General features: G+C 43.7%; 1 protein-coding gene across 1 annotated transcript; it reads left to right on the top strand.

Moving 5' to 3' along the window:
- The first annotated feature begins 7533 nt into the window (after positions 1-7533).
- LOC129811376 (protein odd-skipped-related 1-like) lies at positions 7534-17680 on the top strand. The gene is made up of 3 exons (XM_055862625.1): positions 7534-7782; positions 11730-12474; positions 14259-17680. Exons 2-3 carry the CDS (start codon positions 11774-11776, stop codon positions 14389-14391), a joined length of 834 nt encoding a protein of 277 aa, XP_055718600.1. The 5' UTR covers positions 7534-7782; positions 11730-11773; the 3' UTR covers positions 14392-17680.
- Positions 17681-18407: the final 727 nt, after the last annotated feature.

Consider the following 18407-nt stretch of genomic DNA (forward strand, 5'->3'; position numbering starts at 1 on the left):
ATAGCAATAATCATCTCGACCAATCATGGGTTCGTATTTCCTCATGCACCTGACTCATTTGGGTGCTGGGAAAATAGCACAGGCTTTTAATCATATCTGTTGCATGGCAACTACTTGATTGATAAGCTCCCTATACATAGATCCATGACTACATGGAACTCTATTCCACATCAAGTAACTCATGCGAGCAGTAAAATGTAATTGAAAAAAAACAGGATAAGAATACCCCTTAAGGAACAGCGGGGACTGTGAAGGGACACACATACAGGCATAGACACATGCATACACACACACACACACACACACACACACATGATAACATAGATATGTGGTAGTAGAGTAGTGGCCTGAGGGCACACACTTAATGTGTTGTGAAATCTATTGTGAAATGTAATGTAGTGTTTTAAAAATTATATAACTGCCTTAACTGGACCCCAGGAAGAGTAGCTGCTGCCTTGGCAGGAACTAACGGGGATCCATAATAAACCCCAGGAAGAGTAGCTGTTGCCTTGGCAGGAACCATAATAAATACACATACAAATAAAACATACACTTCATTGGATGATTGATCACAAACATGACTTATTTTCACAAATGTATGGGGAGCATATCTTTAATAACAATAGAACAAAGCAGAGGCAAATGAAGGCAGAACATTTCTAAAAGCATCGTTGTAGCCGATTAGAAAGGAACAATTTGTTAATTTTGCACTTGTTTGTAAACTGTGGGGGTGGGTACTGGCAAATGTAAATTCCACTGAGTCATATCCAAGGTCCCTCAATTGTCACGACTTTGGCGTTCGGCGGTCGACATCACCAGCCTTCTAGCCATCGCCGATCCACTTTTCATTTTCCATTTGTTTTGTCTTTGTTTTACACACCTGGTTTCAATTCCCCAATTACATGTTCATTATTTAACCCTCTGTTTTCCCCATGGTTTTTGTGCGTGTTTGTTTGTTGTATTTACGGTCCATATAGTGGGCTCGGTATATTCGACTGGTATTTGAAAGTCTTGAGTAAAATTACGTGTGTTACTCATTTCTTCTGTCCTGCGCCTGACACCTCTGCACCAGCTACACCCAGACCTATTAGAGCAATGTGTTTTTTGGGGTTTTCTAAACTCATAACTCAACCCTAAACTTAAATAATCACAATTCTTACCTAAACTTAACTAAACCTCCAACCCTAACCCTAACCAATTGGAATTACACACCTTAACAAAACCTAAACTACCAATCACATTGCTTGCTTTAAAGCAACAATCAGCAGTAGAAACAATAACAAAGTGTTTTCCTTGCCCCTGTTTCGGTAAAAAGCTGAGGGATGAGTGGCTGGAGAAATGTAACCACTCTCAAATTTATAGACAGAGCTATGGATGCAAGAACTGACCATCCATGTTGTCAAAATGTACGTTTTAACCATGTTTTGAGGCCATATAGTGTATGTTTACATGTACTTTGTTTACAAGACACTAGTTAAACAAGCTTATATTTTAGGTTCTCATTGAGTGTGACAGTTGAACTGAGCTCAGCAGGCATTTCTAAGTTAGATTCTTCAAGAATCAATGGGTACATATCATTAACTCAAACAATGGATGTAGCATCTGCTGAGGCAGAACGGCCCATAGAACAAGATGGAATAAGGAACACTTAAAGCTGCTTTTAAAGCCTGCATTTAAAGTTAAGAAAGGTTTTGACAGATGACACAACAGCAACAGCTCAGACAAAACATAGTTAATCTCTCTGTTTGGGAATCAGGCACTGGTGGAATGTTTTACGTTGGAAATACGAACGAGTTATTTTGTTTAGTTAAACTCGTTCTCAAGACAAGCTGCAAGTAGCTGGGCTGATGGCTAAATGCTATCTACACATGGCTGGCTGGTAGCTAAATGCTGTCTACACATGGCTGGCTGCTAGCTAAATGCTATCTACAGTACACTTGGCTGGCTACTAGCTAAATGCTATCTACACATGGCTGGCTGCTAGCTAAATGCTATCTACAGTACACTTGCCTGGCTACTAGCTAAATGCTATCTACACATGGCTGGCTGCTAGCTAAATGCTTTCTACAGTACACTTGGCTGGCTACTAGCTAAATGCTATCTACACATGGCTGGCTGCTGGCTAAATAATATCTACACATACGCTGTTTCGCTTTGCATGGAGACCTGGCTTCGATCACACTGAAGATCATGTACTCAGCCTCCTTGCGGCTCGCCATTATTCATGTTGTCAGTCAGAAAGGGAATGATGTAAAACTAACCATTACCACATGGCGATGGAGTATAGACAAGACCGGACCTTAGAGTTCAAAACCCTGGTGCAGGAGTTTGGTCTAGCAGTATAACACAGCCAATTGTGGACTACGCATGCCCGGTGAGAGACCGTGGCGTCGACCTCTTCAACTCTAAACACTGCATCTGTCTTCATCTATATAAGGCAGGTAGCCTAGTGGTAAGAACATTGGGCCAGTTACTGAAAGGTTGCTGGATCGAATCCCTGAGCTGACAAGGTAAAAATCTGTCGTTCTGCCCCTGAGCAAGGCAGTTGAAGAGCTCCCTGGGTGCTGTGGATGGCAGCCCCCCCACACCTCTCTGATTCAGAAGGGTTGTGTTAAATGCGGAAGACACATTTCAGATGAAGGCATTCAGTTGTACAACTGACTAGTTATACCCCCTTTCCCTTACAATCCAAATAAAACAAGGGGAGTGGAATTCCCCTCTCCTTAAAATGGGTAAAAACATAATTCCCTGATGCAACATGTTACAGTAACACAACATCTTGTGTGCACTGGACACACATGACTAAGTGCTATTCTCCAGGCGTGAACTGTGTTTTATGCAATTGTAGCCGCCCCCAACATACCATAGGAGTCAGTCTGTGGCGAATGTCTCCATCCTCCAGCTTCTGTAAACAAAGACATCCTCTCCATCTGCACGCAGCCTATCAGGGAGAGACACGTATGAATTCAATGAAAGGCCGATGGACTTAATATTCATTGGAGGACAGCTGACATCTTGCATAGATTTTAGGCCTATAGATTTTTTTCTAAAGCCCTTTATATGTCTAATAGAAACAGATCTGCAGATGTTGTCAATATCATCTTCTATTTCCCCCCTGTAGAAGAGTGTACGCCTAGCTAGCTATATGCATCGGAAAACACGTCACTTGAGCATTAATTATTAATAGGCTGCATATGAAGCATGGAAATTGTATGTCATGTTCACCTTAAATTCCCAGCTAGGTTCCAGTCATTGTGCCTGTACTGATCCAATGATCCAAAGGTCACAAACGTTGTTACTTCCCACAAAAGAATTCCGATACACTCTACTATGACTCACTCATGTAGTAAGCTGTCTGGATTTGACTCAGCTGACATGGAGACCACAATTCCTTCGCCTTAAGTGTTTGTAAATAGTTGGTATAAAATATGCAAGTGATCTGTAAACATAATTTCTGAGGGAGGGGAAAGGGGGGTCAATCCAGTGGCAGTCTATTAGTATAATCATATGTGTGTATAGTGGACAGTGTGCTAAACACACTCAGAAGACTCCAGTACCACTCCGAGGGCTTCAGTACCACACAGCAGGCTCTAGTACCACTCAGAGGGGATCTAGTACCACTCAGAGGACTCTAGTACCACTCAGAGGACTCTAGTACCACTCAGAGGGGATCTAGTACCACTCAGAGGACTCTAGTACCACTCAGAGGACTCTAGTACCACTCAGAGGACTCTAGTACCACTCAGAGGGGCTCTAGTACCACTCAGAGGGGCTCTAGTACCACTCAGATGACTCTAAACCCACTAAGAGGGCTCTAGCACCACTAAGAGGGCTCTAGTAACACTCAGGGACCTCTAGTACCACTCGGAGGGCTCTGGTACCACTCAGCGGGCTCTAGACCACTCAGCAGGCTCTAGTACCACTCAGCAGGCTCTAGTACCACTCAGAGGGCTCTGGTACCACTCAGCGGGCTCTAGAACCACTCAGCAGGCTCTAGTACCACTCAGAGGGCTCTAGTACCACTCAGCGGCTATAGTACCACTCAGAGGGCTCTAATACCACTCAGCGGGCTCTAATACCACTCAACGGGCTATAGTACCACTCAGCGGGCTCTGTACCACTCAGGAGGCTCTAGTACCACTCAACGGGCTCTAGTACCACTCAGAGGGCTCTAGTACCACTCAGAGGGCTCTAGTACCACTCAGAGGGCTCTAGTACCACTCAGCGGGCTCTGGTACAACTAAGCGGGCTCTGGTTCCACTCAGAGGAATCTAGTACCACTCAGAGGGCTCTAGTATCCCTCAGCAGGCTCTAGTACCACTCAGAAGGCTCTGGTACCACTCAGCGGGCTCTAGTACCACTCAGAGGGCTCTAGTACCACTCAGAGGGCTCTAGTACCACTCAGAGGGCTCTAGTACCACTCAGAGGGCTCTAGTACCACTCAGAGGGCTCTAGTACCACTCAGCGGGCTCTGGTACCACTCAGAGGGCTCTGGTACCACTCAGAGGGCTCTAGTACCACTCAGAGGGCTCTAGTACCACTCAGAGGGCTCTAGTACCACTCAGAGGGCTCTGGTACCACTTAGCGGGCTCTGGTACCACTCGGAGGGCTCTGGTACCACTCAGAGGGCTCTAGTACCAGTCAGAGGGCTCTAGTACCACTCAGAGGGCTCTAGTACCACTCAGCGGGCTCTGGTACCACTCAGCAGGCTCTAGTACCACTCAGAGGGCTCTGGTACCACTCAGAGGGCTCTAGTACCACTCAGCGGGCTCTGGTACCACTCAGCAGGCTCTAGTACCACTCAGAGGGCTCTAGTACCACTCAGCAGGCTCTAGTACCACTCAGAGGGCTCTAGTACCACTCAGCGGGCTCTGGTACCACTCAGAGGGCTCTAGTACCACTCAGCGGGCTCTAGTACCACTCAGAGGGCTCTGGTACCACTCAGAGGGCTCTAGTACCACTCAGCAGGCTCTAGTACCACTCAGAGGGCTCTAGTACCACTCAGCGGGCTCTGGTACCACTCAGAGGGCTCTAGTACCACTCAGCGGGCTCTAGTACCACTCAGAGGGCTCTGGTACCACTCAGATGGCTCTAGTACCACTCAGAGAGCTCTGGTACTATTCAGAGGGCTCTATTACCACTCAGCAGTACCACTGTCTAGTGTGACCCAGTGGAATCTAGTACCACTCAGCAGGCGATAGTGGGTAGCCTAGTGGTTCGAGCGTTGAGGCCAGTAACATACTGCTTCCTGGGTTAAATGCGGAAGACACATTTCAGTTGAATGCATTCAGTTGTACAACTGACTAGGTATCCCCCTAGTACCACTCAGAGGGCCCTAGTACCACTATCCTAGAAAAAAAAAGACAATTATGTCTCGCCTGTGTTTTTTATTACACACAGACTTGGCTATTCGATGTGCTTCTGTGGCAGCATTGATGATACATTCTTGAGGTTACCACTCTTGAACTTGGCTCAGTGAGTCTTGACAAAATGTGCTCATAAAATAAACATTTCAGACTCTTTCATGACACTTATGAACAGTTTCAATCACCACATCGCATCTTTGCCTTTAAGTTGTGAAATATTTTTGTCAATCAAAATATGCAGTATTTGCATTAAAAAAACGATTTCAATAGCAGAATGAAATCTGTCTTTGCAACATTGCATAGACTTTTGAATAGTTTGTCTTTAGAAACTATCCCTGCAATAGAATTACATATTTACAAAACATTATATATTACGCTATTCTAAAGTGCATCTAGTAGTGGCTACTCTCACCATTTAAAATATTTTTTTCAATGTCAAATCATTTTCTTAGCATATCATTTTTTTTCAAGCTTTTTTTGACATTTGGCTACTTTTCTGTCACAATATTACCGAAATGAAATGGATAATATTCCAACAACAAAAGTTCTTGATTTGGGTTGATGTTAGACAATAAGGTTATGGCTCTGGGCCTACCCATCATGTATTTGTCTGTAACGGCGGATCACAGGAGTAATAACTAACACGGTCATGTTTTGTCCAGCAGGTGGCGGGTTTTGTACACCATAGTACCACCGCAAGGTGTTGCTTATCGACACTTAAACCATGACGGCTCAAGTGCCTTGGAAATGCCAGCAGGAAAAAAACAACTTCTTGACCACAGGAGCACGAGCACCTTGTCAGTGTAACAATAACGATGTAGCGCGAGCTGCATATTTTTGGCGCATGTTGTTTTTTTATATCAATCACACTTATTAGGTTCATGTATTCATTTTTTTTTAAATTAACAAATAGCTGGTTGTTCAACAAAATCATAGATATAATTCCTAATTTTGAGTGTTTCGTGTTCCCTGCCCTGCCTCACGTGAGATTGATATGACTTCAGATATTTTACTTATGACATAAATGGACTGGAAATACCTCACCTCTTTCCTTCTTAGAAAGGTGTTTTCTCCTGCAATTTAAATTAAAGGCTTGAGATGCGTCTTCATTTTTCCGTGCAAGGTGACCAATTGAATAATGGGTTTAAGGGGGGTTAAATACACGTGTGCCATTTCTTTCCCTCCAGATCTCAAGTTAAAGTGACAGTTGTATATTTTCTTTAATTAGGAGAAAGTGAAAATGTATTTGTTAGTCGTTCCACCTCGTACAGAAGCTTATTCTAAACAGGAAAAACCGGAGGCCTTAAGGAATTATTTTTAAAAGAGCCGTTTATTTTTAATCCCATGAATATAATAATCGAATTAATTTGTTTGGGGGGATTTTTGCCCTTCGGATTATGGATTGTAGGTTTTAGGCCTATGAGGGAGAGTGCATGAGGTTCGGCCCGCACATTGTTTCTTCCACCAATAATACCAACCTTATGGAAATACTTATTAACATTAATATTAATACTAGGATGATAACAACAAAAACGATAATAATAATGTGGGTGATACTTTAATTTGTTACGTTTGAAGCCATCAATTAAATCCATAGAGTGTGATTTGCTTCATTGCCAAATCCATTAACCCTTGATATGTTACCCTTATATGCAATGTTGTAGGCAATCAATATGCCATCTCAGCATTGCCATCCACTGAGAAAAAAATGCATGACAAAAATCAAATGCTCCTATGAATTTTAGCTGCCAGGTTATTTCCCAATATTGGGCAAGGATGAGCTATTACAATTCGATTTCTATGACATACCAATTTGTATAGTCGTATAAGCCCAGACTGGCTAAAAAAATGATCCTGCATTTTCAAATATGGGCCGGGCAAAATGACAAATGTATGTGTTCAGTAGTTGTAAACAGCCTATTGGAATTAGGCATTGCAGCCTCTCTAAAAAGAAACAAGAGAGTACAGTTGACACTATGCTACAACTGTGTTCAGGCCATCACTAGAATGTTCAACTTATAATGAAAAAAAGAGAAAGTTGACTTTACAGTAAGGAGCTCCCTCAAAATGTGTATGGGGGCTGGCTAAATGACGCGCATGTGCGAGTAAAGGGTTTGGTTACAATAAAGAGGCGGTTTGAGTGTAGACCGCAGGACAGTAACAGAAGGCGTCTTCACCAGAGTCACTACAGAAGTCCTGCACACAACTATTTTGGACAGCTGTTGAACTACACGCGTGTACAATCTAAACTCGATGTGAACATGCCGGGCAAGTTGTCTTACGAAGCCCAAAACTTTCTCTGAACTACATTCAACTTTGAACGTTTTTTTTCCAAGACGTTTTGCATCGGACCATCCGCAGGTTTTCAATTCCAGGACCACTCCGGATCCATAGGACCGAACTTACATCTGAACTGGTAACTATTTCATCGTATAACATTTTCTCTGTGATTTTTCTCCGAGCCATCAGTCAGAATACGACGTTTAAAATGTATTTATGGTCAGGCTTCTTCGGGGGAATGACAACGCGAGGCACAATACACAAAGTTGTAAACTTTACCATAACTGATTTGAGAGTTGAGCTATTTAACATAACTGGGTCCATTCGAAGTGAATAGGTGTGTTATTACAATAGCCTAGTAACAATATTCAGTTTTTGCCCGTTGTTTGACCTGTTTAATGCTGGAACTAGAAGTTAACATCTTCGACGGTGTCTTGAGATTGCATGAGAGAGAGAGAGAGAGAGTCACGACTGTGAGCCTTCTGAGTTAGATGCGCGAAGAGAGTGTGAAACAGGTGGGATATTTCAGAGGTAAACGCATTCCAGCACGTTGGAGTAAAATCAACAAGGACCTAAGTGAAAATAACGACATAATTTCATGCCAAAAACCTACATTTCGTTGAATTGCATGATACATTACATGGTTTGACTTAACATGAGGAAGATGTGCCTGTTCGATGATGAGGATGCACATTTATTTGAAAGGGTATCCCCAATTAATTTATCCAAACTTTGGTACCTAACGAAACAATACCTTTTTATGTTGTTTATATATATTTTTTAAATGTATTTTTGTGGCATATTAAAGGTACTTCGAAATATTTGTTAAATGTCGATTTAATCAATTCAATATAGCTAGAGTGGTAAGGATAATTGTTATGATCATTATTCGTTTTAAGTGTCTCTTATAATAAAATGACTTAAACGAATTTTACTAGGTCGCCAAAAAAAATAAAAAATACATAGCCTACATTTAATAATCGATTAACATTAAACGGTCTTCGTTGCAGGTGAATTACATTCAATCAATAGTTAAATATTTAGAGTTAAACCGGTGTTCCGGAATATAACGACAGGCTACGATGTAGTGTACTTTACATAGAAACATGGATTAGACCTATGATAGGGTTACTCTACTTAATTATTATTATTTTTTTTACATGGAAACACTTTATTTGATCGGGAATTGCAATGATCGGAATTATAACAGTGGACAACGTATTGTGCTAACTGTTATGGACAAAATCATGGTTTTATGGTATCAGACATGATCTGGAACTATTGTCTTGAATTGAAATCATTCTTAGGCATATACATGTTTTATTTGCGATTGTCAGAGAACTGTTTCCCACTTTGCTTGGGTGCACACGTCTTTATTTTATTGCGCTCATATCCTCTCGTGTTCTGCATCAACACACGGCTTAAAAACATGTGTCCCAGGTAATTGCTGCACAATTGACCAAAGCATCTGTATTAACGTAAGAACTCTGAAGTTGCTGTCCAATCCACACAAGGTCACCATTCCTCTTTATATATATATATATTTTTAACAATAGATGTTTATAAGATAGATGTTTTGCACTTGAATCGCCCTTTGAAAAAGAAAACTAAATAAATTAAGTCCAGGTTTATGAAAGATAATCTATAGCCGCAGTAGACTAGTGAGTTTGTGGATATGGATTTCATTAGATTGAGTCCTAGCCTGTATTTCTTAACCCAAAACCAATGCAATGTATTACAATGTATTTCTGTAGCCTTTTCAATTGCAATTTAAGTAGGCCCAGCCAACATGTATGCCTCTGTGCTTATGTACAACCTGAAAGAGGTAAACTCCCTCTAAATTGTGACATGTACTGTTGTAGGCCCATGTCTGGAGGCTGCAAGAGCGCGCAAAAAATCCAAAGTAATCCGATTTTTTTCTCAGCTCAGATAAACTTGTGGAAAAGCTGCCCTGATTTTGATTGGTTTTGGCTCGTGGGGACCTAAATGTGAATGCTGGTGTGACTTTTCTTACCAACAGCAACGGAACGTTCTCCTAATTATATAACAATGTCTTGGGAAAATGTAATGAAGGTTTACCTCGGGTCACTTTATAATCCATAGGATGTTGTATCTTGTGTTAAACCATTATTTGATTTCTAAATGTCCTACCTATAATATGTATTAAAGTTAGAGTGAGCACATTCATTAACATATACTGGCGTGATATGTGTGGGGGAACATGATAATTCGATCATGCCTTGCGTTATCTTATCTCAAATCTCATAAAAAGTCTGCTGTGTGATCGAGGCGTGGAGTTGGAACAGTTGGCCAGTCACGTCCAACGGGGAAACGGGATTTAGCAGTGTTTAGTTTGATTGTTGAGTCGTTAGAGATGGTATGTAGACATCAAAGGGTTTGAAGGATATGAGACCACTCGGGAGAAACCGCTGATCGCCCCTAATGACATCGTAAGTAAAAGTAAATTACTTCTGCGTCCTGATCAGAAAGGAGAAATCCCCAGGGGACGTTTGAGCTTCATTCTAATTAACACTATTTTACTTTTATTTACTGCAGAATAGCCACGTCTCTCACTCAATCCACAATTTTTTTAACAGTGTAGGCCTTTATTCACCAATATGATCAATGGGTAATTTTCTCCAATAGGCCTATCTATACCCATATATAGCCTATTAATATCTACAATATATCTTGATTTGGCCATATTGTAGTTTTTTTAATGTGATGATGACATAACCCATGACCACGTTTAACAATTACATTTTGAATTCTTAATCCCACATGAACTAGAATAATGAGTAAATCATATTTTCAGAACGGTAAAATCGGAGGATTACACACAATTCCCTATGACTAACAGAATCAAACAAAGCAAACGGCATGGCTTAGGAGGTAATGCTTTTTCTTTGGAACGCTAAATCATATCACAATGGAAAGGTGCGGCTTGGGAGCTCTACTTAGACTAAAACAGAAACGACATAGGGTAACTGTGTCATACAGCATGACCATCAAATATGCTCAGAAACAAAGAGGCTTTATATTCCTTTGTTATTTCCTCTTATTAAACCTGAATAAACAGCTCACTGAGGTATTCCGCCTCAGTGAATGGTGTCATTCTATTTACCTGAGTCTTAACAGCCCGGGCATGTTTTCTGGGAACGGGAAACACCCACACCAAGCACATCCCAGTGTCTGTGTGTCAGCACTGGAAATTGTTTTGTTTTCTCACACCTTCTCTTCTCTGACATATATCCTAAGCACGTTCCACGCACACACACGCACACACGCACACACGCATGCATGTATGTATGTGGGAACACATACACACTCACACATACAGGCTCTCATCACTCGTCGTGTGCGTTGCAGACAATACATGATTCAAGGTGTGTGTGTGTGTGTGTGTGTGTGTGTGTGTGTGTGTGTGTGTGTGTGTGTGTGTGTGTGTGTGTGTGTGTGTGTGTGTGTGTGTGTGTGTGTGTGTGTGTGTGTTGGGCCACATGTTGAGCTGGTAGTTCCTGTGGCATGGAGGTCTGGTTCAGACAGCTCTTATCACTCTCTAAGGTGGCAAAGGGGCTCTCCCTAGAGAAAAAAAAAACAGCCCTTTTGTCTCAGTGGTAAAAAGGAGACATTCACATTTATCACCTTAATCCACTGATAATGAGGCCTCTTGAAAAGCAACTAGATCATCAAGATGGACCGCTTGTGTATTGGCCTGGCATTGAGGTGGTTATGTTGGGGTGTGAGGGGACAGGGGCTGTGGGGGGGAACAGGGTGAAGACACCAGGATGACCCAGCACAAGGGGGGTGGACTCAAAGCCTGTTGGAAGTGCAGGAAATACTTAGATAGAAATGTTTTTTGATTCATTATCAAATATCACGATTATGCTTGTTTCATTATGGAATATTATGATCAATATTGTCATTATTTGTAGTTTTAGTTGTTGTAGTTTTAGTTGTTGTCATGGTATCAGGGGTTTGTACGACTTTTATAACAAATAATGACTTATACGAGTATTAAACGAGTACAGTTCTGTTGTGTTATCAATATGACCTAACCTTTTTGATGTGTTGCTTTTCCAGAGGGAATCCCATTGCGATTCGAGTGATCAGTAGTGACACCAATCATGGGCAGCAAAACTCTTCCAGCCCCGGTTCCCCTCCACCCCTCTCTGCAGCTGGCCAACTACTCCTTCCTCCAGGCCTCCAATGGCTTCCAGCTGCCAACGGACCAGGTCCCTGGCATCTATAGCTTCAGCGCACTGCACGCCATCCACCTCCACCAGTGGACCCTGGGCTACCCTCCCTTTGGTGTCCCCCGCTGCACTTTCTCCAAGCTCCCAGCCCTGATGGATGGCCGCTTCCCCGGCTTGCCTTCCATCCCTATCTTCCCCCACCTGGTCCAGCACAAGGACCAGGCCACTGCGGCCGCCACAGCAGCTACCGCCATGAATCTCCTTCAGGGCTCCAAGAACAAGCCCCAGCCACGCTTCGACTTCGCCAACCTAGCCACCGCCGCCACCCAGGAGGACCCGCTGAAGGCAGAGGACCTGAGCATAACAGGAGCAGCCGCCACTACTTCTCCTCGCCATGGCGGGCTAGGCTGTCTCATAGATGTAGCCAAGCTGTCGTCGCCCGAGCGCAAGCCTAGCCGTGGTCGCCTTCCCTCCAAGACCAAGAAGGAGTTTGTGTGCAAGTTCTGCGGCCGCCACTTCACCAAGTCCTACAACCTGCTTATCCACGAGCGGACGCACACGGACGAGAGGCCGTACACCTGTGACATCTGTCACAAGGCTTTCCGGAGGCAGGACCACCTCCGAGACCACAGGTGAGACCTGCACTTTTCTATTTTCGATTAAGTTCTATTTATTGAACGTGGAGAATGGAGATAGATTGCTGCAAAATGTTGTAAATGAATGAATCATATTTTATTGCATACTTTATTTATTGGCCACAGAACCTTCAACAGAAAAGCCCAGAACCCAATTCAGTTACACTGCTGTAGAAGGCCTCTACATAAGAACAGCACAGGATATTAATACCATTTTTTTCTTTTACTGTTTCTTAAATGGTCACATGTGCCATTGATGTTGTGCCCCCCTGACAGTGTCATGCATCAGGGTTGAGGCCTGTTCCATTTGAATTCATTCCAGTCAAAGAAATGGAACAGCCCCCAATGTAATCAGTCAAAAACCTGTTATGCATTGCTTTTGAATGTGTTATGTTGAATCGATTTCTAATCAAACTTCTAATTTCCCCAAGAGCGACAGACCAATTAAACGTAACGATAACGCGATTATATTTGATGCTGAATCGGAATTCAGGATCAGCATGTAGAAAAAGTATCAAATGAGATGGTTTAGTGGGCCAGTCAGTATCACCATACCTCTCATATGAGATGGTTTAGCAGGCCAGTCAGTATCACCATACCTCTCATATGAGATGGTTTAGCAGGCCAGTCAGTATCACCATACCTCTCATATGAGATGGTTTAGCAGGCCAGTCAGTATCACCATACCTCTCATATGAGATTGTTTAGTGGGCCAGTCAGTATCACCATACCTCTCATATGAGATAGTTTAGTGGGCCAGTCAGTAACACCATACCTATCATATGAGATAGTTTAGTGGGCCAGTCAGTATCACCATACCTCTCATATGAGATGGTTTAGTGGGCCAGTCAGTAACACCATACCTCTCATATGAGATGGTTTAGCAGGCCAGTCAGTAACACCATACCTCTCATATGAGATGGTTTAGTGGGCCAGTCAGTATCACCATATCTCTCATATTTTTTATTTATTTTCTATTTTACCGTTATTTTACCAGGTAAGTTGACTGAGAACACATTCTCATTTGCAGCAACGACCTGGGGAATAGTTACAGGGGAGAGGAGGGGGATGAATGAGCCAATTGTAAACTGGGGATTATTAGGTGACCATGATGGTTTGAGGGCCAGGTTGGGAATTTAGCCAGGACACCGGGGTTAACACCCCTACTCTTACGATAAGTGCCATGGGATCTTTAATGACCTCAGAGAGTCAGGACACCCGTTTAAGGTGGTTTAGTGGGCCAGTCAGTATCACCATGCCTCTCATATGAGATAGTTTAGTGGGCCAGTCAGTAACACCATACCTCTCATATGAGATGGTTTAGTGGGCCAGTCAGTATCACCATACCTCTCATATGAGATGGTTTAGCAGGCCAGTCAGTATCACCATACCTCTCATATGAGATGGCTTAGCAGGCCAGTCAGTATCACCATACCTCTCATATGAGATTGTTTAGTGGGCCAGTCAGTATCACCATACCTCTCATATGAGATGGTTTAGCAGGCCAGTCAGTATCACCATACCTCTCATATGAGATGGTTTAGTGGGCCAGTCAGTATCACCATACCTCTCATATGAGATGGTTTAGCAGGCCAGTCAGTAACACCATACCTCTCATTAGAGATTGTTTAGTGGGCCAGTCAACCTCTCAACTCCTTTTTACCTTCTTATTTCTTTCTCTTCTACTATTCATCTGCAGCTATAGGTTGATAGCTGTCTTTGTGTGTTTGTTATGTTTCCTCACTCACCCCGGACTGTTTTTGTTCTGCTCTGCCCTGCAGGTACATCCATTCCAAAGAGAAGCCTTTCAAGTGCCAGGAGTGTGGAAAGGGATTTTGTCAGTCCAGAACTCTAGCTGTCCACAAAACGCTGCACATGCAGGTGAAGGAACTAAAGCCATCCAAGATTAAGTGATGTCAATACATAAAAAAGAGACTAGGGGACACTGGAAACAATACGAGTGAAGACTAAAAAGGAGAACAAGACAAAATGACCAAAGACAGGGGACATTGTGGAGCTGACCAAAGACGGAGGGACATTGTGGAGCTGACCAAAGACAGGGGACATTGTGGAGCAAACCAAAGACAGGGGACATCGTGGAGCTGACCAAAGACAGGGGACATTGTGGAGCTGACCAAAGACAGGGGACATTGTGGAGCTGACCAAAGACAGGGGACATTGTGGAGCTGACCAAAGACAGGGGACATTGTGGAGCTGACCAAAGACGGAGGGACATTGTGGAGCTGACCAAAGACAGGGGACATTGTGGAGCTGACCAAAGACTGGGGATATTGTGGAGCTGACCAAAGACAGGGGACATTGTGGAGCTTACCAAAGACAGGGGACATTGTGGAGCTGACCAAAGGTAGGGGACTTTGTGGACCTGATCAAAGACGGGGGACATTGTGGAGCTGACCAAAGACAGGGGACATTGTGGAGCTGACCAAAGACGGGGACATTGTGGAGCTGACCAAAGACGGGGGACATTATGGAGCTGACCAAAGACAGGGGACATTGTGGAGCTGACCAAAGACGGGGGACATTGTGGAGCTGACCAAAGACAGGGGGACATTGTGGAGCTGACCAAAGACAGAGGACATTGTGGAGCTGACCAAAGACAGGGGACATTGTAGAGCTGACCAAAGACAGGGGACATTGTGGAGCTGACCAAAGACAGGGGGACATTGTGGAGCTGACCAAAGACAGGGGACATTGTGGAGCTGACCAAAGGTAGGGGACTTTGTGGACCTGATCAAAGACGGGGGACTTTGTGGAGCTGACCAAAGACAGGGGGACATTGTGGAGCTGACCAAAGACAGGGGACATTGTGGAGCTGACCAAAGACAGGGGACATTGTGGAGCTGACCAAAGATAGGGGACTTTGTGGAGCTGACCAAAGACGGAGGGACATTGTGGAGCTGACCAAAGACAGGGGACATTGTGGAGCTGACCAAAGACAGGGGACATTGTGGAGCTGACCAAAGATAGGGGACTTTGTGGAGCTGACCAAAGACGGAGGGACATTGTGGAGCTGACCAAAGACGGAGGGACATTGTGGAGCTGACCAAAGACAGGGGACATTGTGGAGCTGACCAAAGACAGGGGACATTATGGAGCTGACCAAAGATAGGGGACTTTGTGGAGCTGACCAAAGACAGGGGACTTTGTGGAGCTGACCAAAGACAGGGGACTTTGTGGAGCTGACCAAAGACAGGGGACTTTGTGGAGCTGACCAAAGACGGGGACATTGTGGAGCTGACCAAAGACGGGGGACATTATGGAGCTGACCAAAGACAGGGGACATTGTGGAGCTGACCAAAGACGGGGGACATTGTGGAGCTGACCAAAGACAGGGGGACATTGTGGAGCTGACCAAAGACAGAGGACATTGTGGAGCTGACCAAAGACAGGGGACATTGTAGAGCTGACCAAAGACAGGGGACATTGTGGAGCTGACCAAAGACAGGGGACATTGTGGAGCTGACCAAAGACAGGGGACATTGTGGAGCTGACCAAAGACAGGGGACATTGTGGAGCTGACCAAAGACGGAGGGACATTGTGGAGCTGACCAAAGACAGGGGACATTGTGGAGCTGACCAAAGACTGGGGATATTGTGGAGCTGACCAAAGACAGGGGACATTGTGGAGCTTACCAAAGACAGGGGACATTGTGGAGCTGACCAAAGGTAGGGGACTTTGTGGACCTGATCAAAGACGGGGGACATTGTGGAGCTGACCAAAGACAGGGGACATTGTGGAGCTGACCAAAGACGGGGACATTGTGGAGCTGACCAAAGACGGGGGACATTATGGAGCTGACCAAAGACAGGGGACATTGTGGAGCTGACCAAAGACGGGGGACATTGTGGAGCTGACCAAAGACAGGGGGACATTGTGGAGCTGACCAAAGACAGAGGACATTGTGGAGCTGACCAAAGACAGGGGACATTGTAGAGCTGACCAAAGACAGGGGACATTGTGGAGCTGACCAAAGACAGGGGGACATTGTGGAGCTGACCAAAGACAGGGGACATTGTGGAGCTGACCAAAGGTAGGGGACTTTGTGGACCTGATCAAAGACGGGGGACTTTGTGGAGCTGACCAAAGACAGGGGGACATTGTGGAGCTGACCAAAGACAGGGGACATTGTGGAGCTGACCAAAGACAGGGGACATTGTGGAGCTGACCAAAGATAGGGGACTTTGTGGAGCTGACCAAAGACGGAGGGACATTGTGGAGCTGACCAAAGACAGGGGACATTGTGGAGCTGACCAAAGACAGGGGACATTGTGGAGCTGACCAAAGATAGGGGACTTTGTGGAGCTGACCAAAGACGGAGGGACATTGTGGAGCTGACCAAAGACGGAGGGACATTGTGGAGCTGACCAAAGACAGGGGACATTGTGGAGCTGACCAAAGACAGGGGACATTATGGAGCTGACCAAAGATAGGGGACTTTGTGGAGCTGACCAAAGACAGGGGACTTTGTGGAGCTGACCAAAGACAGGGGACTTTGTGGAGCTGACCAAAGACAGGGGACTTTGTGGAGCTCAAGTGCCTGGAACATAGAATGAGTAGAACATCTCTGAACTTGAACCAAAGTGATAGAAAAAGTTAAATGTTCACCAACAATTCACCAGCCAAGGAAGGAAGCTGTTGTGCTCATCGTGAGGAACGATTCTTCAGAGAGATTTGAAAATCCTGGATCTCTATGATGTATCCAGACAATATCCAGGAGCACCTTGTACCAGATCTAAGTTGTTTTCCCACATTTAGTTAAGAGATAATTAGGCTTAATGACTTTGAGGCAGTGTATTGGTTGGGCATGATGAAGCCCAATGGGGCGAATGGATCATACATCATAGATGTATGGAATGTGATCTTGACCTCTCTGACAAAGTTGACCTCTCAGACATTCCGAAAGACTCTTGCTTTTGATCAAAATTACATTTTTTTGTAAGGGACATTTACAAGTCTGAAGCAGTCTTTGTAAAAAACAATACAAACAAAAAAACAACTAAATTGGTTAAAGTCACGTCAGCGTAACGTTATTCCACTTCCAAAGCTTACATTCCAATGTTATTTTTTTTTGTATAATTGTATTTTTTGCACTTTAACCTGATTATTGATTATTTACATATATCACTGGATTCCTAAAACTTATTTTGAGAAAATAAATAGTAATTTTCTAAACAAAATCTATATTCTATTGTTGATTCTGGCTTCTTGTGAGAGGTATACTATCAAATACGTTGTCCATTTTTAATAATTGCCTTAGCATCTTTTAAAGTTTTGAAATGGAAATCAGCTGTAAAAAAATGTTTTGTTTTCTCATTTCCTGTAGTTGACACAGGACCTCTGTTATTGTGCTTTCCTTGTTACCAAAGTAGATTCCCTTTAAATTACAACACCTAATAGGACCATGACATAAAGAGTATGGAGAGGGTTCCAGTGTGCGTGCATGTGTATTGTGAGGTGTTGCGGTGGTCCTCATCCGAATTACAGCATTTAGAAGTGGATTTAACACCTGTCAACGTGACTTTGGTGGCTGATAGCTAACACTGTCAACATTAGGTGTTAACAGGACCATCAGACATGTATATTGTGAACATGAAAGAACAGGTACAAACAGATTAAGAGAAACCTTAGCATTTAACGTGCACCCTCTCACCCGCTCACCCTTTTGGAAACTCTCACAAGTTGTAACTTACAACTATGTGAAAGATATAATGAACAACACTAAAATATCAGTCACGTGACACTAATTACATCTCAATAGATGATCTAATTCCTCAAAATGTTTCCCCTGTTGTAGAAATCAAGTGCATGACACCCATTGACTCTATATGATATGACAGGAACTTTACCAGAAATATTCAGACAGTATGAAATCAGTATCAACGTGCTGAAAAGGTTGCTTGATTTTTCC

This window comes from Salvelinus fontinalis, chromosome 15, assembly GCF_029448725.1.
Source record: "Salvelinus fontinalis isolate EN_2023a chromosome 15, ASM2944872v1, whole genome shotgun sequence".
Classification (NCBI taxonomy): domain Eukaryota; kingdom Metazoa; phylum Chordata; class Actinopteri; order Salmoniformes; family Salmonidae; genus Salvelinus; species Salvelinus fontinalis.